The following is an 18,056-nucleotide window of genomic DNA, read 5'->3' on the forward strand; positions in this document are numbered from 1 at the left end:
TAAACCAATCTCTTTTTTTCTTCAATGGACGCTACAGCTGCTTGTTTACTTCCAAACGTAGCTTGTAGCCGACGTGTACACATTTTGAGCATGACGTCTCTGATCCATTGGTGAAAGGACACTTTGATTCTCTCCTCTTTCATCTAGAACTGCTTCAAACAACAAAGCGTATGAGGGAAAAGTGGTTGAGATTGCACGACTGTCCGTGTTTTTGTTATGTGCTGTGTTTATTATTTTACTTTATATTAACGGTTTTGTAAAGCTGTTGTGAAAGTGCTACATAAATCTGGATGGACTGTATTGGGTTTAATGTTTGAGCAGGTTTAATGTCTGTTCCTATACTTTTGCTCACTTGCAAAGTGGCTGGCTTCAAACAAAAGGTGCTGTCCTGAGTTGTTTAACACACGCAGATGTAAATGCCATGACATAAATACTGGAACTCGGTTTGTTTGTGTCATATTGAACTTTTGACCTGAAACCCAAATATCTTCAGAACTCACAAAGAAAGCAACTGCCATTGCAATAATTTTGGAGGGAACTCGAAACAAGACCCCCCGCCCCAAGATAAAAACTATTTTCTTAAAACATGCAATTTTAAGACAAAGCTTTTTACTTAACAACCTGAAAACAGAACCATGTGACAACTTCTATTTACAAGGGTTTTGGTGTTAACAAAAACTATTGTTTTATTTCCAGTGAGTCCAGAGATGCAGAGGAGATTCGGTAAAACATGATTCACAATGTCGATGAGTTTACAGAGAATATCTTAAAAATGATAAGACATCACTAAGGCCAACAGACTGGCACACACAAATGCTCTCCTTGAGATGACACTACACCTGCTATTTCTGCTATAATACACAACAGCACATGTATGGTTGTCCAGTGAACCAAAGCTGATCGCCTATTAGCAAGCACTATTAGAATCTTATCAAAACTTGCAGTGGTCAGCTACATTCAAAGTTAAAGAAATTGCGGTGTCAACGTATCCCACCAGAACCCGTTCAGAAATTTCAAGACATAATAGAGGTATGCAAATGTCGAGGTATGGAACAGTCTCTTTACAATTAGAAGAGAACGCCACTTGAACACGTCAGACAATTATTTTGTTAGTACCAAAATAATACACGCATTCTAAGAAGAGGTCACGGTCACTTGTCGGTGTTGTGATTGGACCCTATGGGAGTTTCTATTTATCTTGGCAGCTGTTTGAGTAGAGTTGTCATTGTGAAAGCAATGGAGTGGGTCTGAAAGATTAATTTTTGTAATATCGCTGAATGGGAAACTTTTTTTTCTTTGCGCGGGACAGATGAAATTATTTCCCATCCGCCCCTGGTAAGTAAGATTTAAAAAAAATGACAAGTTTGATGCACAGTAAGGCCTCCATTGGGTGTGTGTGTGTGTGTGTGGTGCATTTCACATGAACAAAAGTTACTTCGTTCAGCTTGAAGTATTTAGATGTTGAACGCATCTTACCCACAGTTGTGACTGTTGAGTTCTTTTGTGATTTAACGTTTTATCATAGATCGTACACAATTTCAAAAATAATTTACAAATCAGCTTGGGGAGGCTTTAAATGGCTACAAGCCACTTTTAATACACTTAACAGGATCTATGTGATCAAGTGCCTCTACAAAAGTTAACAAGGACAAGTCTGTGACAAACTACCGGTAGTCATTATCCAGTTTCCACTGTAAAATGAATGAAAATGTCAGTATCTGTGCGTAAATATGTAAACCTATGGGGGAAGAAAAACAAAACCAAAAAAAAACACCTAACTATCATAACAGACTGACCCACCAACCTGTCCATCCTATTCAACCCAAAGTCCTCTTGTATCGGGGTCAGGAGCAGCAGTCCAACGGCAATCCTAACTGGCTGCATTCACTGTACTGTGCTAAGATACCACTCATCTTCCACAGTGGGAAGGAAATGTGTTCCAATCAATGCCCAAGGAGGTCATGTGCTGAAAGAAAATAGTCATCTTCTCTTTTAGGCTTCTATGATTTTGCATGAGCATTGCGGAAACATCTGCACCTCACTTGATAACCACATTCCATATGGAGTGCTGAGTGGGGACATTTTGGGGTACTAGCAGACGATTCTGGGGAAACCGCCACTTCTTGAAGACACGCAATCGACGGTACCTTTGTGGAAAGTCAAGCTTACTGGAGTTCGAAGTCTTCTCATTAGACGTGCAACGATGTTGAGGACGAGGGGAGAACATTATTCCCTTCAAGACAGAGCCATAGTGGTCGTGTCTACCTTTGTGTCTTTTCCCTGGGTCCATGCCCTGTGGAGGTTGATCTGATGGGCTTTGCTGCTCATGCATTCCTTGTGCAAGTAGTCCTGGTGTAAGTATGTAAGAATCCTTGAGCTAGAATCCATGTAATCATTAGTAGACAACACGCATCCATTAGCTTTTCATCCCTCTGTCAAATTGAGATGCTTTGATGAACTTGTCGGCTCTCTTCCAGTCCATTTATTCAGTGCATTCTTCTCAGTGACTTTGAAATAACTGCTGTCTCAGTGTCGCACTTCATTTTCAATGAGGCTGTCTTCTCCGGATTGGAAGTCCTCGTTGAGGCCATTTTCCACATTGATTATTTCCTCATCTTGTGACGACCCCTGACCGTCGTCCTCGCCACTGCCTGATCCAGCCTCCTCTGAATTTGGATCTTGCAAAACCTCAGCGATGTACATCTGCTGTTGAGAAAAGGAACAAAGATTACAAATAAAGTCTTTCTCAAAAGCAACCTTACAAGGCAGCACTATCGGCAAGATTTCTCAGAAAGCTTTTAGCTGATGCACAATCGGAATCACTGAATGTGATCAAGGTCAGTGTTCAGCATTGTATTATATATACAGTAATGCTCATTTCCAAAGGTCTGTATTATGTGAGTAATTTTCTAAAGACGCCACGTTTATCTGGGTTACTGTGCCCCCTGCTGTTACATTTGAGGATTGCATCACGTGGCAGGAAGTGATCAGAGGCAAAGTTAGATGAGAGAGGCAAAATATTGCGTGGGGCCACTGGGAATTTCGGAAAGTTTCCCAAACGGCCAGTCAATTTGCGGCCGGTCGACTTGGAAACCCCTGTTGCAGGTTACCACATATGCCTCACCACCACCACCACCCACCTATCAAAACTACACCCTCACTCACGCATCTTGATGATTCTCCAAAAGTGGAACGAAGCACCACCGATTGTTATATAAGTCATTTTATTTCATATCCATTTATCAGGTCTTTCTTATTTTCTAACTCCAATTAAACATGTTGCCTTGAAAATAAATGTTAAATCTATATTTTTAAGTGCCCTGCGATTGGCTGGCAACCAGGTCAGGGTATACCCCGCCTATTACCCGAAGTCAGCTGGGATAGGCTCCAGTACGTCGCGATCCTCGTGAGGATAAAGCAGTTCAGATAATGTATGAATGGAAATATATTTTTAAGAATCAAAATAAATAATACAACAGTTTCTGACAAGATCAGAGTACTCCATATGCGATGTACTCTTAGGTATCATCTCCGTGTCACAAAGCTTTATCAGTGAACCTTCCAAGGTGATGTCAAAAACAATTGAGCTCCTGAGGTCTCAATAAGGAACTACTTATGAGATGTTGGAAGGAGAAATTGCAGGATACAATGCAGAGGAATGTTACTACAGACTGGAAAAAAAGAATATCCATAACAACCTGAAGGTAAATGTTCTTTACATTCATTTATGTCATGGTATTTACGTCTATTCTTCCATTGGTCATGTCGTGATTGTTGACGTTATCTTCAGAAAGAAAAAAAAAGGCCTGAAATAAAGCGCTGAATCTTGGAAGAGCAACCCTTCGAGAGTGTATGAGCTGGTTCACATTTTTAATGTAGTGCAGCTTTATTGCTTATAAAGGTTGAACAATAAAGCTGTATTACATAAAAAATATGAACCGGCTCATGTATCACTTTTTCAATTGTGTCTTAGCCTACAGACCAAGAATATAAGCTTTAAAATAAATAAATAAAGCTGCATTACATTAAAAATGTAAACTGGCACATGTATCACTTTTCCGAGAGTGTTATTGCTGTTTGAAATACAGCATCTTACTCACTGTGAATTTGAAAAAAGTCCTTTGCAGTTTTTCAGGAAATTTAAAACTAAGCCCCCCTCATTCATTACTTCAGCAAAGGTCAGAACTTTTTAAACTATACTTAGACCTGATAATTGAATTTGAAAGAGAGAAGGCATATTTACTTTTGATTTTCAAACTAGAGTGAATTTGATTTTGACGAATGTTTGGCGGGAATGTAACACATTTCCAGAGGCTGACAGTGGTGCAGAATTGAGGTCTGTGGTGAGAAGGGGCATGTGAACAGGGGGCTGCTATCAATATACGCTTCAGTGTATTTGCTCCTGGGACTGGTTTTGTGTTCATTTGTACTGAGTTTGCACGGTGGTTAATGATGGCACATGGTCTATACATTTCCAACTGCGAGATACTTAAATTTACAAATACATTTGCTCGACTACTTACTGCAGCTTTGTTGGAGTTAGTCGTGCACTCAATATGCCCATTCACATTCCCATCCGATTCTTGAGTGTCAATCTGGAACACACAAAACACATATATTTCACTCAAGTTTGAAAAAAAAAATGTAAATAAACATAGTATAAGTTAACAGGTAGGTGTTGTTACCTTGTAGTTGTGTGCGCTCAAATATTTAAAATGTCCAAAGCAGACGTGCAAGAGGCAGACAGTGATTGTGATGATCAAAACTATGAACGTGAACATGGAGATTGCAGCTGAAAACCCTGGGAAAAGAAATTTGGAGGACATCTGTTAATCAGGTGCTTTAAATTGTCATTTGTGGCCTGTAGGGGGAGTGCTTTTCTACCAGAGCGCATCGTGGAGAAGAAAAGAAGCCAAAATAGACAGAGAATTGGAGCAGCCACCACTTGGTTGACGGCTCCAGAATGGATCTTCTTGTCCAGTTTGGAAGGCAGGTAAGCATAGTACATGTTGTACCTGTCTGCTAGGTGTTTGAGCAGCATATACATCAGCCCTGCGCAAAGAAGTGGAGTATGAAGTCAGAGCAAATCCTATTAGGCTGGCTGATGAGCGAGCTTATGAAGAACAGAACAACATAATTGCATCAGGTTGCATAATCAGTCACAGACCAGGGTGATTGAAAAAGCAGAATTTACCGAAGGGGACAATAATAGGGCAGGTGATGCTGTAGGTCATAACCACTGTGAAGACACACATCATCCAGGCATAAGCCGCTCCAAACTGGAACTCGTAAGCTTGATGCTACAGAATGACAGGATAAATATCAGATTTTATTGAGTTGAATCATGTGACTTTGACCTTCAAACTTAGAAGAAAATTGGTCAAACCTTGCTTTAATACAAAACCAATACTGATGGATTTACTAGTCATAGAAATGGTCTAACAATATTAATACAGTGATCATATTTTTTACTGTGAATTATAACCAGACTTTCCATCATCATGAGCGACACAGGTTTAATGTGAGAAAATATATGGTTGTATAAGTGGTCACAAAAAGGGATAGAGATGGTACACCTCGTCCCAAAAAGGAATAACAGATTGAGTATTGTTGGTGAGGAAATTACATACTAACCCTCTTGACGTTCCTGCGCTCGGCTGCAGATCGAGCAAGGCAAAGGCGGATCATGTACATAAGCAGACCGGGGATCCTGAGCAGGTCCATGGCATTGCCAATGAATGCAGATGCAATGACATAGTTGACAAAGAAGGCTCCATTGTCAGGAAGGAACACACACCTGATGTGAATGGCACAGACAGATCAAAGAGCTTAAAATCTTCCATTCACTCATTCTCTATACTGCTCGCCCTCATTAGGGCTGCTTTAACTGGAGCTCAGCTGACTTTAGGCTCGAGGCAGGAAATACCACCTGGATTGTTTGTCAGTCAGTCGCAGGACAAGTAGACAATCATTCACACTCACACCTATGGGTAATTTAGAATCTTCAATTAACCTCATTTACATGTTTTTGTGGGATGAAGCCATAATACCTGAAGGAAAGGCTAGCAGTGTGTCATGTAGACAAGTTTAACTATTGTTTCGGATAAAATGTGTGAGTTAGATGATTACTATTTAAGACTCATTATCCTCATTTACTCATGCATTATTTGTAAGGATTCAGAATACATCCTAAAAATGATAAATATGCTCCAGTGCAGCATGATTGTTTGAAATCATGAGATAAGCGGTGAACACACACATATTTCAGTGAATAAGTGCGGTAAAGCTTTTGCTTATCTGCACACATGCAACTTACTCAAATCTCACTTTCGCATCTGCCAAGAATCTTTTGTCAAAAAGCCACCGGAAGAACACATCCAAACTACAGACAGAAAAGACCATAGTTAAAACTGATAACAACAACAAAATTACTTCATTTAATACATACAAAAAACAACAAAAAAAATACAGTACTGTACCGTAGTACCGGTACATACTTTTTTCAGTGAAAACAAAAATATGCAGTACCTGCTTAGACCAAGGGAAGGCAGTAGGAGCACCATAAAGATTAGAAACGTGTAGCATTTGTGCATAGTAGTTCTGTTCTCGCCAGACCTGTAGGAACAAAAGGACACATTATCAATCTGTGAACACTAAAGGCAAAACAAACAGGAAAAACACACACGTACACATCCTGAAATGACTGCTTTAAATAAAAACCCTACCGCGTCCAATGGGCTTCAAAGAAGGCAGAGTAGTAGACAATGGTAGGAAGTAAGGCAGAGAAGGACCACAGGAGTAGGGTGGGGAAAAATTGAGTGATAATTGGATTCTGTGGGCAAAAAGCAGACACGCACTGAGAGGTCATGACAAGAACTCAACGACTAAATTGAGTGTCTGAACTGAGGGCCAAAGTTTAGATCTGCGTTTGTTTCAGTACTGCGTGCGCATTTTTCAAATCAATTTTCCTCCAACTTTTATGGATTATTCTCTAAGGCCTATCTGAAGTCAAAGGTCAAATTTACATTCACAAATCTGTTGTCAAGTCTCAGGGCTCTATATTTGTAGACGGCAACAGCTGAGCTCACACGGAAAAACTGCTGCATCCCGATTTTGGTGAGATGCAATGTTCTTATAAATGTACTTTGCATGCTTCAACCTACAGCACGTAGCCAGTATCTTCTTCCGCCATGTCAAGGACTGTGACTCTCGTGTACCGATTCAAAAAGTAATGCAAGGACCCGCTTTAAATGATGGCAAATAAAATCAACTTTGCTCACACCCACAACGGCGCCTGATGTTCACTACACCAAGCTGCATTCGCCTGTGAAAACAAAATCTTTGTCTATCCCGCCTCCACGTTCAACACCTCGCCACGGTAGACTTGCGCGGGCACAGAAAAGATACCTTTGTGATTGTGTTCCATACAAACACAAGAATATTTAAGATATGACAGGCTATTTCATGCAAAAGTAACAGGAAAGCTCGGAGGGGTTACTTCATTACTTATTATTAGAGATTTACAGAGTATTATAATTCTCACCCCTTTGTATAATTTAGAAAAAAAATATAAGGTTGGCTGAGGATTATTTGTTTATTTATAATTGATATAAGAATAAAAGAACCCTTAATATTCAAAACAAACGGACTCACGTTAAGGTACTCCACTGGTTTGGTAACATTGAACTTGTCCATGGTCGAGATAATGATGGCTGGTGTGGTGAGGAAGAATAGGAGGAGGAAGAGGACACAGTTTATGATCAAGCAGCGGATCCACCACGAGAATCCTCCCAACGACAGATGCTCCCTGGGGGGGATAAAAAATTATCTAACGATTAGATCAAAAGCCAGACTGGCCAACACAGCTGGTTACTTAGCTGATACTGTATAGGCTGACACAGTGACTTGAATTCACACTAACCAGTAGACATTGTGTGGATCGGGGGCATAGCTCACAGTCCAGTTGTGTGTCTGGAGTTTGTCACTAAATGCAGAGCTCCGAGGCTCTCGGCGACAGTGGCAGCCCTGACATTTGCAAGCGTTGAAGTCCTTCAAGATTCTGAGACAAACCAAGAAAAATCATTAACCTGCATTGGCATGTTCTTTTTCTATATAATATATTAACAGTGCATTTCTTACATAGCAGTGATGGATTCGTTTTGAAAGGTGACAAATGCCATTCCTAAAGGTTTCCTGTTGACCTTCTCTCTCTCCTTCCTGTAGCCATCTTTTAATTGAGCTTCCAACTTGGTATAGTAACTCACAGCCTCTTCCTGTGTCGGAGATAAACATCCGAATATGGATGAGATTTATAGTGAGTTTAAGATTGGATTTCTGAAATGAACATATAGTGGATACAGAAATCCAAACACATCTGTTCAAATGCCAGGTGTGTGTGATATAGAAAAATGAAACCACTGGAAATCATTTCAAAACTCCCCCTACCCCACCACCATTAATATGACATAAACTTAACTTCATTTTAAAAAAAGCAAGTAGTAGAAATCGTAATCGTAGTCAATAGTCAAAAATTCAAGGAAGAGTGATTTATGAAAAGTTGCAAATACCAATCAGTGTTAGCACAAAGCCTTCAGGCTTCTTAAAATCCAAAAGTGTCAGGAAAAGCCCACTAGAACACAGGCACATGCCCAGTTATAAGAGGGTCTGCAGACGGTGCAACCACATGATCATTTCTTTTTTTCTTCTTTTTGTAGGTTATAATGTTTTAATGGTGGAAAAAGTTTGGAAATTGTTTATACTGGCCTAATTTTCTAATTTCACACACACAAAAAAAGCATTTGAACAGGGGTGTGTAGACTTCATATCCACTGTAGGTTATCAGAAAAATAATCAGAATGGCAAAAAAGCTATCATCTACAAAAACAGACAGGCAGACAGACAGACATTGGACTGCCAGAAAGCTTTAAGCCGTGTTATTGTTTTGAGATAATGGAAAATGTTTTTCTGACCTGCTCGCAACCTTTGATGATGCAACAGCAAAGGTGTCCACATGGCTTTGGGTTTATCATGGTGGCCATGTGCTCTTTGGCTTGGAGATCAAGGAAGAATTTTTTGTTGCGCTCAGCTTTCTTCCTGCATGCAAAACAGTCATATTTCACACTGATGGCATTGCAAATAAAGGATGAATCCTCCTTTTCCTCTGTGTGAAATTGATACCTTTCAGAGTTCAGATACATCAGCCTGGCCACATTGTAACAGATGCGAGCTTCCAGCACAGCACAGTTTTCATACGCTTGCCTATTAAAAGGGAGAGAGGGAATCGTATTACAACAAGAGTGGAGACAACATTCTGCATAATAAATGTTAGTTAAGTGGGATAGGGGCCAAGCACCCCTCCATACTAGAAGAAAATGACACATGACTTGCTTATTCTACTCATCTGGCTTCTATTACTAACATTTATCCTTATAGTCCGGCCATTGTCTCATACTGAGTACATAGTTGCCGAAACCAGCTTTAAGAGGAAAAGGCATGGCTCTCATATACTCTAATGCAGTTATAGAGTACATGAGCAGACAGGAAATGAGATTCAACATGAAATCACTCAAAACAAATATTTGAAGGCCCTTACTCAAAGTGTTGCTTTATTTCTGTTTCTTCTGCATATTTGGAGAGTCCATTGACAAATAATGTTCGTTTGACCTGCAGTGAATTGGGGAGGGAGGATGTCAATAATTTTTGAAAATGTTTGATTGTGAAAGGAATTTTGTGAAACCAACCAAGTCATCTTCCGCGTAGTGCATCTTGGAGGTGTGTCTTCTCATGCTGCATACTGTCAGTAACAGGTAAAGGAATGCAAATATGGTGTGCAGCCACAAAAGTGCATTACTGGATAAGATAAAAAAGTTGATATGGCAAGTGTTAAGCAACACAGACTGTAAATCACATTGGTGCGAAAATTTGCTGCTTAAGAAATACTCACTCTGCATCTAGATTTGCTATTGTAGTTCTTCCAAAATTATAAGCATTGTTTTCTGTCGGAAAAAAAGACGACAATCATTTCTGCTTTTCATGATAATTTTGTGTCACGCAAAGTGGTCCCATCCTTTTGTGACAAAACACAGTGAACTCACCAAGTAGGTTTCCTGAGAAGTTAACAGGCAAGATGATGCCAACAGAGAGCACACCCACCACGACCAACAGGCCAATGATGTGGCGCTGGAAGGACAAATAATGCACTGCATCCTCCCCACACTTCTCCCTTATCTCATCATCCCTACAAGGTAAAACATAAGAAAGTGAGAGGTATCTGGCTTTAGTCTATTCATCTGGGGGGGGGATCATGTTTAAAAATATTAAAACAAGGTCTCTAAGAAAGAGCAAGGCCGACTGACTTGATTCGGAAGATGGCAGTGAGCCAGGAACAGAAGCCCTATAAGAGAAAAGAGCAATAATATGAATGAAACATGGCCAAACACACTTGCCCATTCTGTAACAGGAACGACATTCTTACTGTGTCTCTTTGATCCATGTCAACCGAGCTGGAAACTGAGGTGAGGCGCTCATAGCGTTCAGGTGCCTCTGTTAAGGCAGCGACCGCACTGTGTGAATATAACACAACCCAAAGCAGTGTCATGGTTTAAAAGAGAAAAAAGAAAAGTCAACACACCGGAACTGCCATTAGTAGAATGGAAATGCTTGTACACACATAAACACAACCTTTTCACACTGCATTTGCAATAAAATGGTGCACTGGAAGCATAAGAGCCAGGATTTATTCGCCTGTCCCTTTCAGACAAGACCCGTGGTTTATTGCAGGGAATGTATCCGCTTGCACAGACTAGAGACGGAATCCTGTTTTGAGATCATTCCTTAACAGTCAGTGCAACAGCAACAGTTACTTTCAAAATGAGAGAGCATGGAAAGTGAGTCTGGGAACTTCCTAAATTCTTGTTACATCGCAAAGAGAACTCAGCCCAGAAGAAGCCCAGACACATGAAAAAGATAGGAAGCAGATCCTTTTGAGTTCAGCAGAGCGAATGTGCAGTCCCTTAATATACCGGTACTCTATTCAGGGGTCACCAACATGCTGCCCGTGGGCATCAGGCAGACCGTATTGACCATTTCAGTAGCCTGCGGGCCTGTTTTGAAAATAGCTCACCAGAGATGGTATACTGTGATTTCCTAGGAATGTGATAAGAAGTGAATATTAGAAAATTTGAACACTTGCAGTAATTTATAGTAATATGTTACATAAGGATATGTATGTGTTTCCTACATTGTTATCTCGTGGTTGATAATTATTATAAGAAATCATTAATGTAATCAGTATCTTCACACAGATGAAGACCATTAACAATAACATAGTTAAAGGCATGGGCGGCCCGGTAGTCCAGTGGTTAGCACGTCAGCTTCACAGTGCAGAGGTACCGGGTTCGATTCCAGCTCCGGCCTCCCTGTGTGGAGTTTGCATGTTCTCCCCGGGCAGGCTGATTGGACGCTCTAAATTGTCCCTAGGTGTGAGTGTGGGCGTGGATGGTTGTTCGTCTCTGTGTGCCCTGCGATTGGCTGGCAACTGATTCAGGGTGTCCCCCCGCCTACTGCCCGGAGATGGCTGGGATAGGCTCCAGCGCCCCGCGACCCTAGTGAGGATCGAGCGGTTCGGAAGATGGATGGATGGATAGTTAAAGGCAATGTGAAAAAATGTATTATTGCAGAGGTGTGTGTAACTAACTGAAAGCCCTTATCATGAATGAGTATCCTAGAAGTAGTTTTCAGTTTGAAAACAGTTTGGTGACCCCTGCTCTATATACAAGCGCGGGAGTGAGATGAGCACTTTTTGGTATCATAGGCTCCGGAAATGCGGGAGCTCTGCTGGAGCTCACAGTATGCTTATTAGAAGAATGATGTCACCCTCGCGAGAGGGTCTCCTTCATTCCAATGAGAAATTAGAGAGGGGTCTCAAGTGTAGCAGTCAAGGTGAAGAGGAGATGAAGTAGCATTACAACCTCTACTAAGAGTCTTGTCTGTGAGCATCATGCTGTGCGGCCACACAGGAGGAGGCCATGCTTCAGAAAGAGGTTAATACAGAGATTAGTACACACAGATCTAATTAAAGACAAGGACAGCACAACAATGACATTGGCAAGAGGAGTGAGAATCATTTAGGACCCTGGTACTGAGAAACACCTGGAGGAGGAAAAACTAAAACACCAAGAATGAGGAAACCTAAAAGTGGTAGCTAGGTTAACAACAGAAAGAGGGAGCAAGTGAGGAAAAGGCAATACAAACATAACATACTATTCCCGATCATCCAGACGACTGTAACGCTGATCCATTCTCCTGGTGAAAAGACAGGCAAAACATTTAGTTATGCTGATACGAAGCAACTCTGCTTGCTAGTATGGGTGGGTTCACCGGTACACCGAAGAAACATTTCACACCACAAGCATTCTAATTAGCTTCCTAGCATACAACAAAAAAAAAATAACACTAGCAATGAACAGATACGTAATCGCATCACTGTTTCTGATACTGAGCTTCACCACTCAAATAGTCTGCTTTCAACAAATAATATTTGACAAAGGACTTTGACAGCTGCCACCCCCTCCCATCACCCCACTATGCTACAACCCAATTATCAGTTGACACGCAGCTGCAAAAATAGTGGAGGAGTAAAATCCAAATGTCCACAGCTGGGAAATGTGGCTTACAAAGCAGCATGTCATGAGGTAAACCTTTTCAGAATCCACAAGGTTTTGGGTGTTCTCTGCCTAAAGTTGACATTTTTAATCTTGCCATTCAAATGTATTGGTGAGATTATTTAACCATTCTTCAGAACACCACACTACCGCAAAGCACCTCTTTCGGGGTTGATTAGTAGGTTTGGGTGAAACTTGGATTCCCAAGTATAATTTTTATGCATTGGGGATACACTAAAATGGCAAGAAAAAAAAGCTATGTCATTTAATTATAAGAATAATGTCATAATTGTATAAATCTTTACTTACAATAATGACTGTTCAGGATCTTGTGAAGTTACGGCAAAGTGTAAATTTTACAAACAATGAGAACGGGAGATGTTATGTTTTGTCTAATCAATATGATTATTTCATTTGATGATACTGCTGTTAATCTAAATGTAATATTAACCCTTTCAGGGGAAACTGTTACAACAGTGGGCAGCCTATCATGTTATTAGGTTCCAGGTTATCATTAATGATGCATGAAAGGGTTAACGTCAGGTCTGATTCCACCGAAAGTGCTTAGACTCAACCAGACACACCATGTGCTGCTGACACAGACTTCCTGTCTGGGTCAAATCCTTGAGAGGTTTCCTCCAGTTAGCCTCAGATCACTTAATTTTGCTGTGTCAACTGTGTATTTAATTGCTTTTTTTGTTTTGTTTTTTTGTCTGGGACAAACATTGACAAGGCATATGCTCCCTTTGGTGTAATGAGCATATGTTCACTGTTGGTAAACATACACTTCCTGTTTTATAGCCTAATCCATGACAATGACTCTGGGTATAAAAACAGATTGTGAGTGGCTGTTTGCCACATTAAGTTTGACAGAAAATGCCTTCCCGAAGCTAGCAAACATAACAACAGAACAGCTGTGAAGAACTAAGATGTCATTGATTGTTTTACTTGTCATTGATTCCTTATTGGTTTCCTTATCATTGATATGCTGTACAGAAATTGGGGTGGATTGATAATACCGTTTATAAATGTAACCCTGTGAAATTTGAGGAAGGACAGCCAATGCAATACCATATAATACCTATTTATTTATATAGCGCTTTCACAACAGTTTCAGCTGTAACAAAGCACTTTACAGAACAGTTAACATAAAATAACAAAATAATAAATACGATTAAAATAATAAAAAATAAAGATTTTATTTATTTTTTAAATGCAGCACATTACTTTTTGTTGCACATTTCTGAAGTAACCAAAAAGACTTTAAATGTATCCTGACAGAGAGATACTTTACCTGTCAGCATCAGAGACCAGAGCGAGACGTCCATAGTCCCACGCTACTTTTCGCAAGAAAGAGAACACGACCAGCAAGCCCTGGAAGTGCACAATTATTTGCAAGAAATGGATGGATTAGAAAACTAAAATATTGGTACTCCTTGGGGAAAAAACATAGAATGGACGTATGTTCCAGAACAACTCACCAAAAAGCACATGAAGTCAAGGGCGAGAACAGTTGGTACGCCACCAAAGGGCAAGCCCTGCAGCACCGTGCTGCGAATTCGGGCCGAGTAGCAGTACTCTTTGGAGGTGGCATTGGGTGGCAGCGTTGTCGTACAGCTTTGTGAGTCAGAGCACGCTTGTGCCCCCCAGATGGCCATCCCTAATACCAGCACTTGCATCACTCACTGCAACATGATGACAATCTGTAAATAAGGTCAGGTGTGTTTAGAACACTCAGTATAAATCGCTTATGCACACTGAAAAAGAACAGGATAATAGCAAAAAATGCTTTCCAGTTAAGAGAAATTTAGAGCTAATGGGAAACATGAACAGATGAATAGTTTCTGTCCTCTTTTGTCCAAAGCTGACATTTCTCTTGTTCATCACACGCCCAACTGCTGTGACAACACATACGACAACCAAAAGGTGTTTATTTTTCTTTCAATCAGCTCATTCTTACCATTTTGTGCTGTTACAATAAATCATTTATTTTGTGTTCTCTCTATAAATTAATAGGGCACTTCCAAGATCAAATTCAAGCATTTTCAGGACCAGTCATCATCAAGCTTCTTGTATTTCCCATTACTGTATGTCCAAGATGTACAAACGGGATCTTGTTTTTACTTGTACATGTATGTCACTAGTTAAAACTTAGTTTACCATTTGCTTGTGATTATGGAATTCGATTTTTTGATGATTGATGCAAATTGTACACATTTTGCATCTCAAAAAATGTCATGCAATATTTTGCTCCATTAGGGTCAGTACATATATCAGTTTTAATGACTCTAATTATGCCTTCATGGAAACAATTATATCTCGAGTGTAAAACGTCATTGTTGTACAGAAGACAATGGTCTTCATAGGAAACAACGGAAATAATAACAATAGAAAGATGAATCCATTCCAGAGTGACCACTATTCCCTTTTACTCTCCCGAGCAAATTAGATGAAATGTTAGGTGGACATGGAACATCCGAGCACAGATTCAAACACAGACTTTGACGAATAGAAGCAGAGTTGAGAGGAAGCCAGACAAAACATGTGGAGAACAACTCCACTGAACCCCGTATCTCATTAAGCGACAAATGCTTGTGACTGTAGCAAATTCTGTTTTTTGTCAGGGGTTGTAAAAGATTAGAAAAATGTTTGCAGTTTTACTTGTCGCAAACACTTTTTCTTGTCACAAGGAAAATGATAGTGAAGAAATACTGTCAGTAGCAAGTGTTTGCAAAGCAATGTTAAAAAAATTTCTCATGGATCCTCAGGTCAGGAGAAACAAAGCCAAGGAGGAAGGCAATCAGAAAGAGCCTATGTGTTACTATGCCCGTTTGGATGAATTTAAGGACACAAAATAGCGAGAATAGTGAAGGAGTTTGTGAAAATTTGAAGACAAGGGCCGGCCTTGTGCCAACCAGTTTTGGTGTTGAAATTAAAGAATTACAGTACACATAATTCATTTACATGTTATCGAAAATCACTGAATGACATCATTAACAGAGGCGAGCCCCTGATTTTTGCCAACATTCGTCAGAAGACTTGATTCAATTTAGAATTCGATCAGTTTTTCAGGGACAAAATACCTTAAACGTGACACAAAATGTCCAAGACGTGAGAGCACTTTATTTTGGCAGACTTCAGCTGAGTGAGCATTGTAAGCAGAATTAATTATTTAACTTTTTTTTCTATTTTATTCCAGTGAAAAGGAATATAAACACCATAGACTAGAAATGGATGCTCGGGAAACATGTTTGTTTTTTGGGTGATCACCACAATATAGCTGATAAAGAAGACAGGCTTTATACATGAAAGTGAATTTATTCTTATCCTACGGAGATGGAAAAAGTATCCACACAACGTACATGGGAAGAAGTACTCCGAGGGGAAAATTGACTTGTAAGTAAGTAAAAGCCAAGTGCAGACGGAAAAGTTTACTTGGGTACAACAAAAACGTCCTTTCCTCTCACCTTTTGCAACAACACCCTTTTGGATAACGTGTCACAACAAAAACTTCTTCAAAGCAGTTTCCTTAATTTATTAACCGGTATAGTGATCGTACTGAGAGGAAAAAATAATTTGATCACTGAAAAAACAGCAGACAAGATATATTTAACACTATTTTTTTAAGACAACATTTGTGGGCTGGCACAAAATGACACATTTCAATAAATTATTCTTTGAGCCAAGAACACCAAATAATTCTCTTCATTGGGGTGATGGATGGGGAATACCATTTTTCTCTGAATCTTTTGCAGCATCATCATTAATATTTCCTGGTTCAGGTTCCTTCATGTCCCGACTGTCCCAAGAACTGAAGCAATGACAATTTTAAATGCAGTTGACTTTACCTCTAAGTATTTCTTTTGTCTCAAAGGTTGAAAAAAAAAGCAACAAGCCTAGTTTGAGAAAGTAAGGAGACCAAAGTACTTATATCTGTGTTTGTATTAAGAGGGTAAGAGTAAAAAGTGTGAATAAAAAGAAATACTTAGAAAGTACAGATACCTACAAAGTTTACTTGGGTACAACAAAAACGTACTCCGTTACTTCCCACGACCGTGTACAGGCAACCACCATTTGAGACTCACATACTTTGCATGTTTTGATAAGGACATAAAAACAACACTGGTGTCCTAGACTACAGTGTGCTGGTACATGTGTTTACACAGTTGCACTCCTTTATATTTGGCCTTCGACCCACTCACTATTTGCAACATTCGCGATGCTGAGTGCTCATCTGCCCTAACACTAAGTCGTTTATCTGCTCCATGGAATTATGTGACATCACTGCGGCAAGATGCAGCCAGAGCCCAACAATAAACCAATAGAGACCGCAGGGTTCAAATGGGCCGATGTCAGCCCGAGGAGGATACAGCACACCCTACTGTGCCCATGAACGCGGCCGCACACTTTTTGACTGCTTAATTGTCCGTGTCACCTTCTTTAAAAAGACTCATCAAATCTACTTGACGCTGCTGACTTTGCACTTGCGGTTAGCTAATGGAAATAATGTCAGGAGTTTGTCAAGGTAGCAATGCTGAATTAATATGTAAATTACCGATTCGACATCGGTCAAATTCCTACAGGGAGTCAAACACGCTCAGAAAGCAATGCATATATTAGCCATACGAGCTGCATTACCTAATAGATCGTTCTATATCTTGACAGTGTCCCACAAGTTACATGTAACCATCGGCTGACAGACAACAGATAATCACAAGTATGCCACGCTATTCACTATCTTGGCCTAAGTGAGTTGAGTCATTAGAATTATTATTACAATTGTGTGATGTTCTTCAAAACAGCGCCTTGTAACAATAAATAAAGACCAGAGTCGCTTATTGTGAGTATATCGTGTTAGTCTGCTAACGCTAACAATATCACTCAGTTTACTTGTGCTGTCAAGCATAAAGTTCATTCAGAAGTACCAAATGGATATTATAACTTCACCGCGGTTTAAAATGAGGACAAATGGTGTGAATGAGCTCAATCCCGTGCCGGAAGGTAGACTTACCTTTCCGTATGCATTAAACAAGTTAAGTCGTCAGCGGACTTGTCACTCCGTCAATGGGGGCTAGCAGTGAAGCGTAGCCTAACTATTAGCTGCTCAACATAGCATAAGACAGTTGGAGTCGACCAAACTACAAGGATTTTTTTTTAAGTTTAACGTCCCTCGTCACAACGTCAGGGTAATAGAAAAATGATAACTTAGTATCTCAGCAAACTATACACCATGAACCTGTTTACAATGATGCGCTCGTCAACGCAGTGACTATTGTGCATGTCAAGATAGCCGGTGGAACAACCATCAAGACGGACCAGTCCAGCGGGCGGAGACGCCAATCATGCTTGAAGTATGGCAGACACAGACGTATGACTTGTAGAAATGTGAAGCAG

General features: G+C 40.1%; 1 protein-coding gene across 2 annotated transcripts; it reads right to left on the reverse strand.

Annotated features, from left to right (window-relative positions):
* Positions 1 to 589: 589 nt before the first annotated feature.
* Positions 590 to 18,030, reverse strand: LOC147199288 (mechanosensitive cation channel TMEM63B-like). 2 transcript variants are annotated; one of them, XM_086121500.1, is made up of 24 exons: positions 17,674 to 18,030; positions 14,144 to 14,365; positions 13,957 to 14,036; positions 12,262 to 12,303; positions 10,475 to 10,562; positions 10,356 to 10,393; positions 10,095 to 10,237; positions 9,944 to 9,995; positions 9,741 to 9,849; positions 9,593 to 9,663; positions 9,178 to 9,258; positions 8,970 to 9,093; positions 8,140 to 8,273; positions 7,922 to 8,059; positions 7,654 to 7,807; positions 6,726 to 6,832; positions 6,529 to 6,615; positions 6,317 to 6,382; positions 5,635 to 5,797; positions 5,195 to 5,300; positions 4,885 to 5,052; positions 4,686 to 4,801; positions 4,524 to 4,595; positions 590 to 2,706 (listed from the first exon to the last, which is right to left on the reverse strand). In XM_086121500.1, exons 2-24 carry the CDS (start codon positions 14,339 to 14,341, stop codon positions 2,527 to 2,529), a joined length of 2,517 nt encoding a protein of 838 aa, XP_085977626.1. In that variant the 5' UTR covers positions 14,342 to 14,365; positions 17,674 to 18,030; the 3' UTR covers positions 590 to 2,526. The 2 variants fall into 2 exon arrangements, with proteins under 2 accessions (XP_085977626.1, XP_085977627.1); XM_086121501.1 differs by lacking the exon at positions 12,262 to 12,303.
* Between the last annotated feature and the right edge of the window lie 26 nt (positions 18,031 to 18,056).

This window comes from Hippocampus guttulatus, chromosome 10 (assembly GCF_054856545.1).
Source record: "Hippocampus guttulatus isolate MCC_2025c chromosome 10, RoL_Hgut_1.0, whole genome shotgun sequence".
NCBI classification, from domain to species: Eukaryota; Metazoa; Chordata; class Actinopteri; order Syngnathiformes; family Syngnathidae; genus Hippocampus; species Hippocampus guttulatus.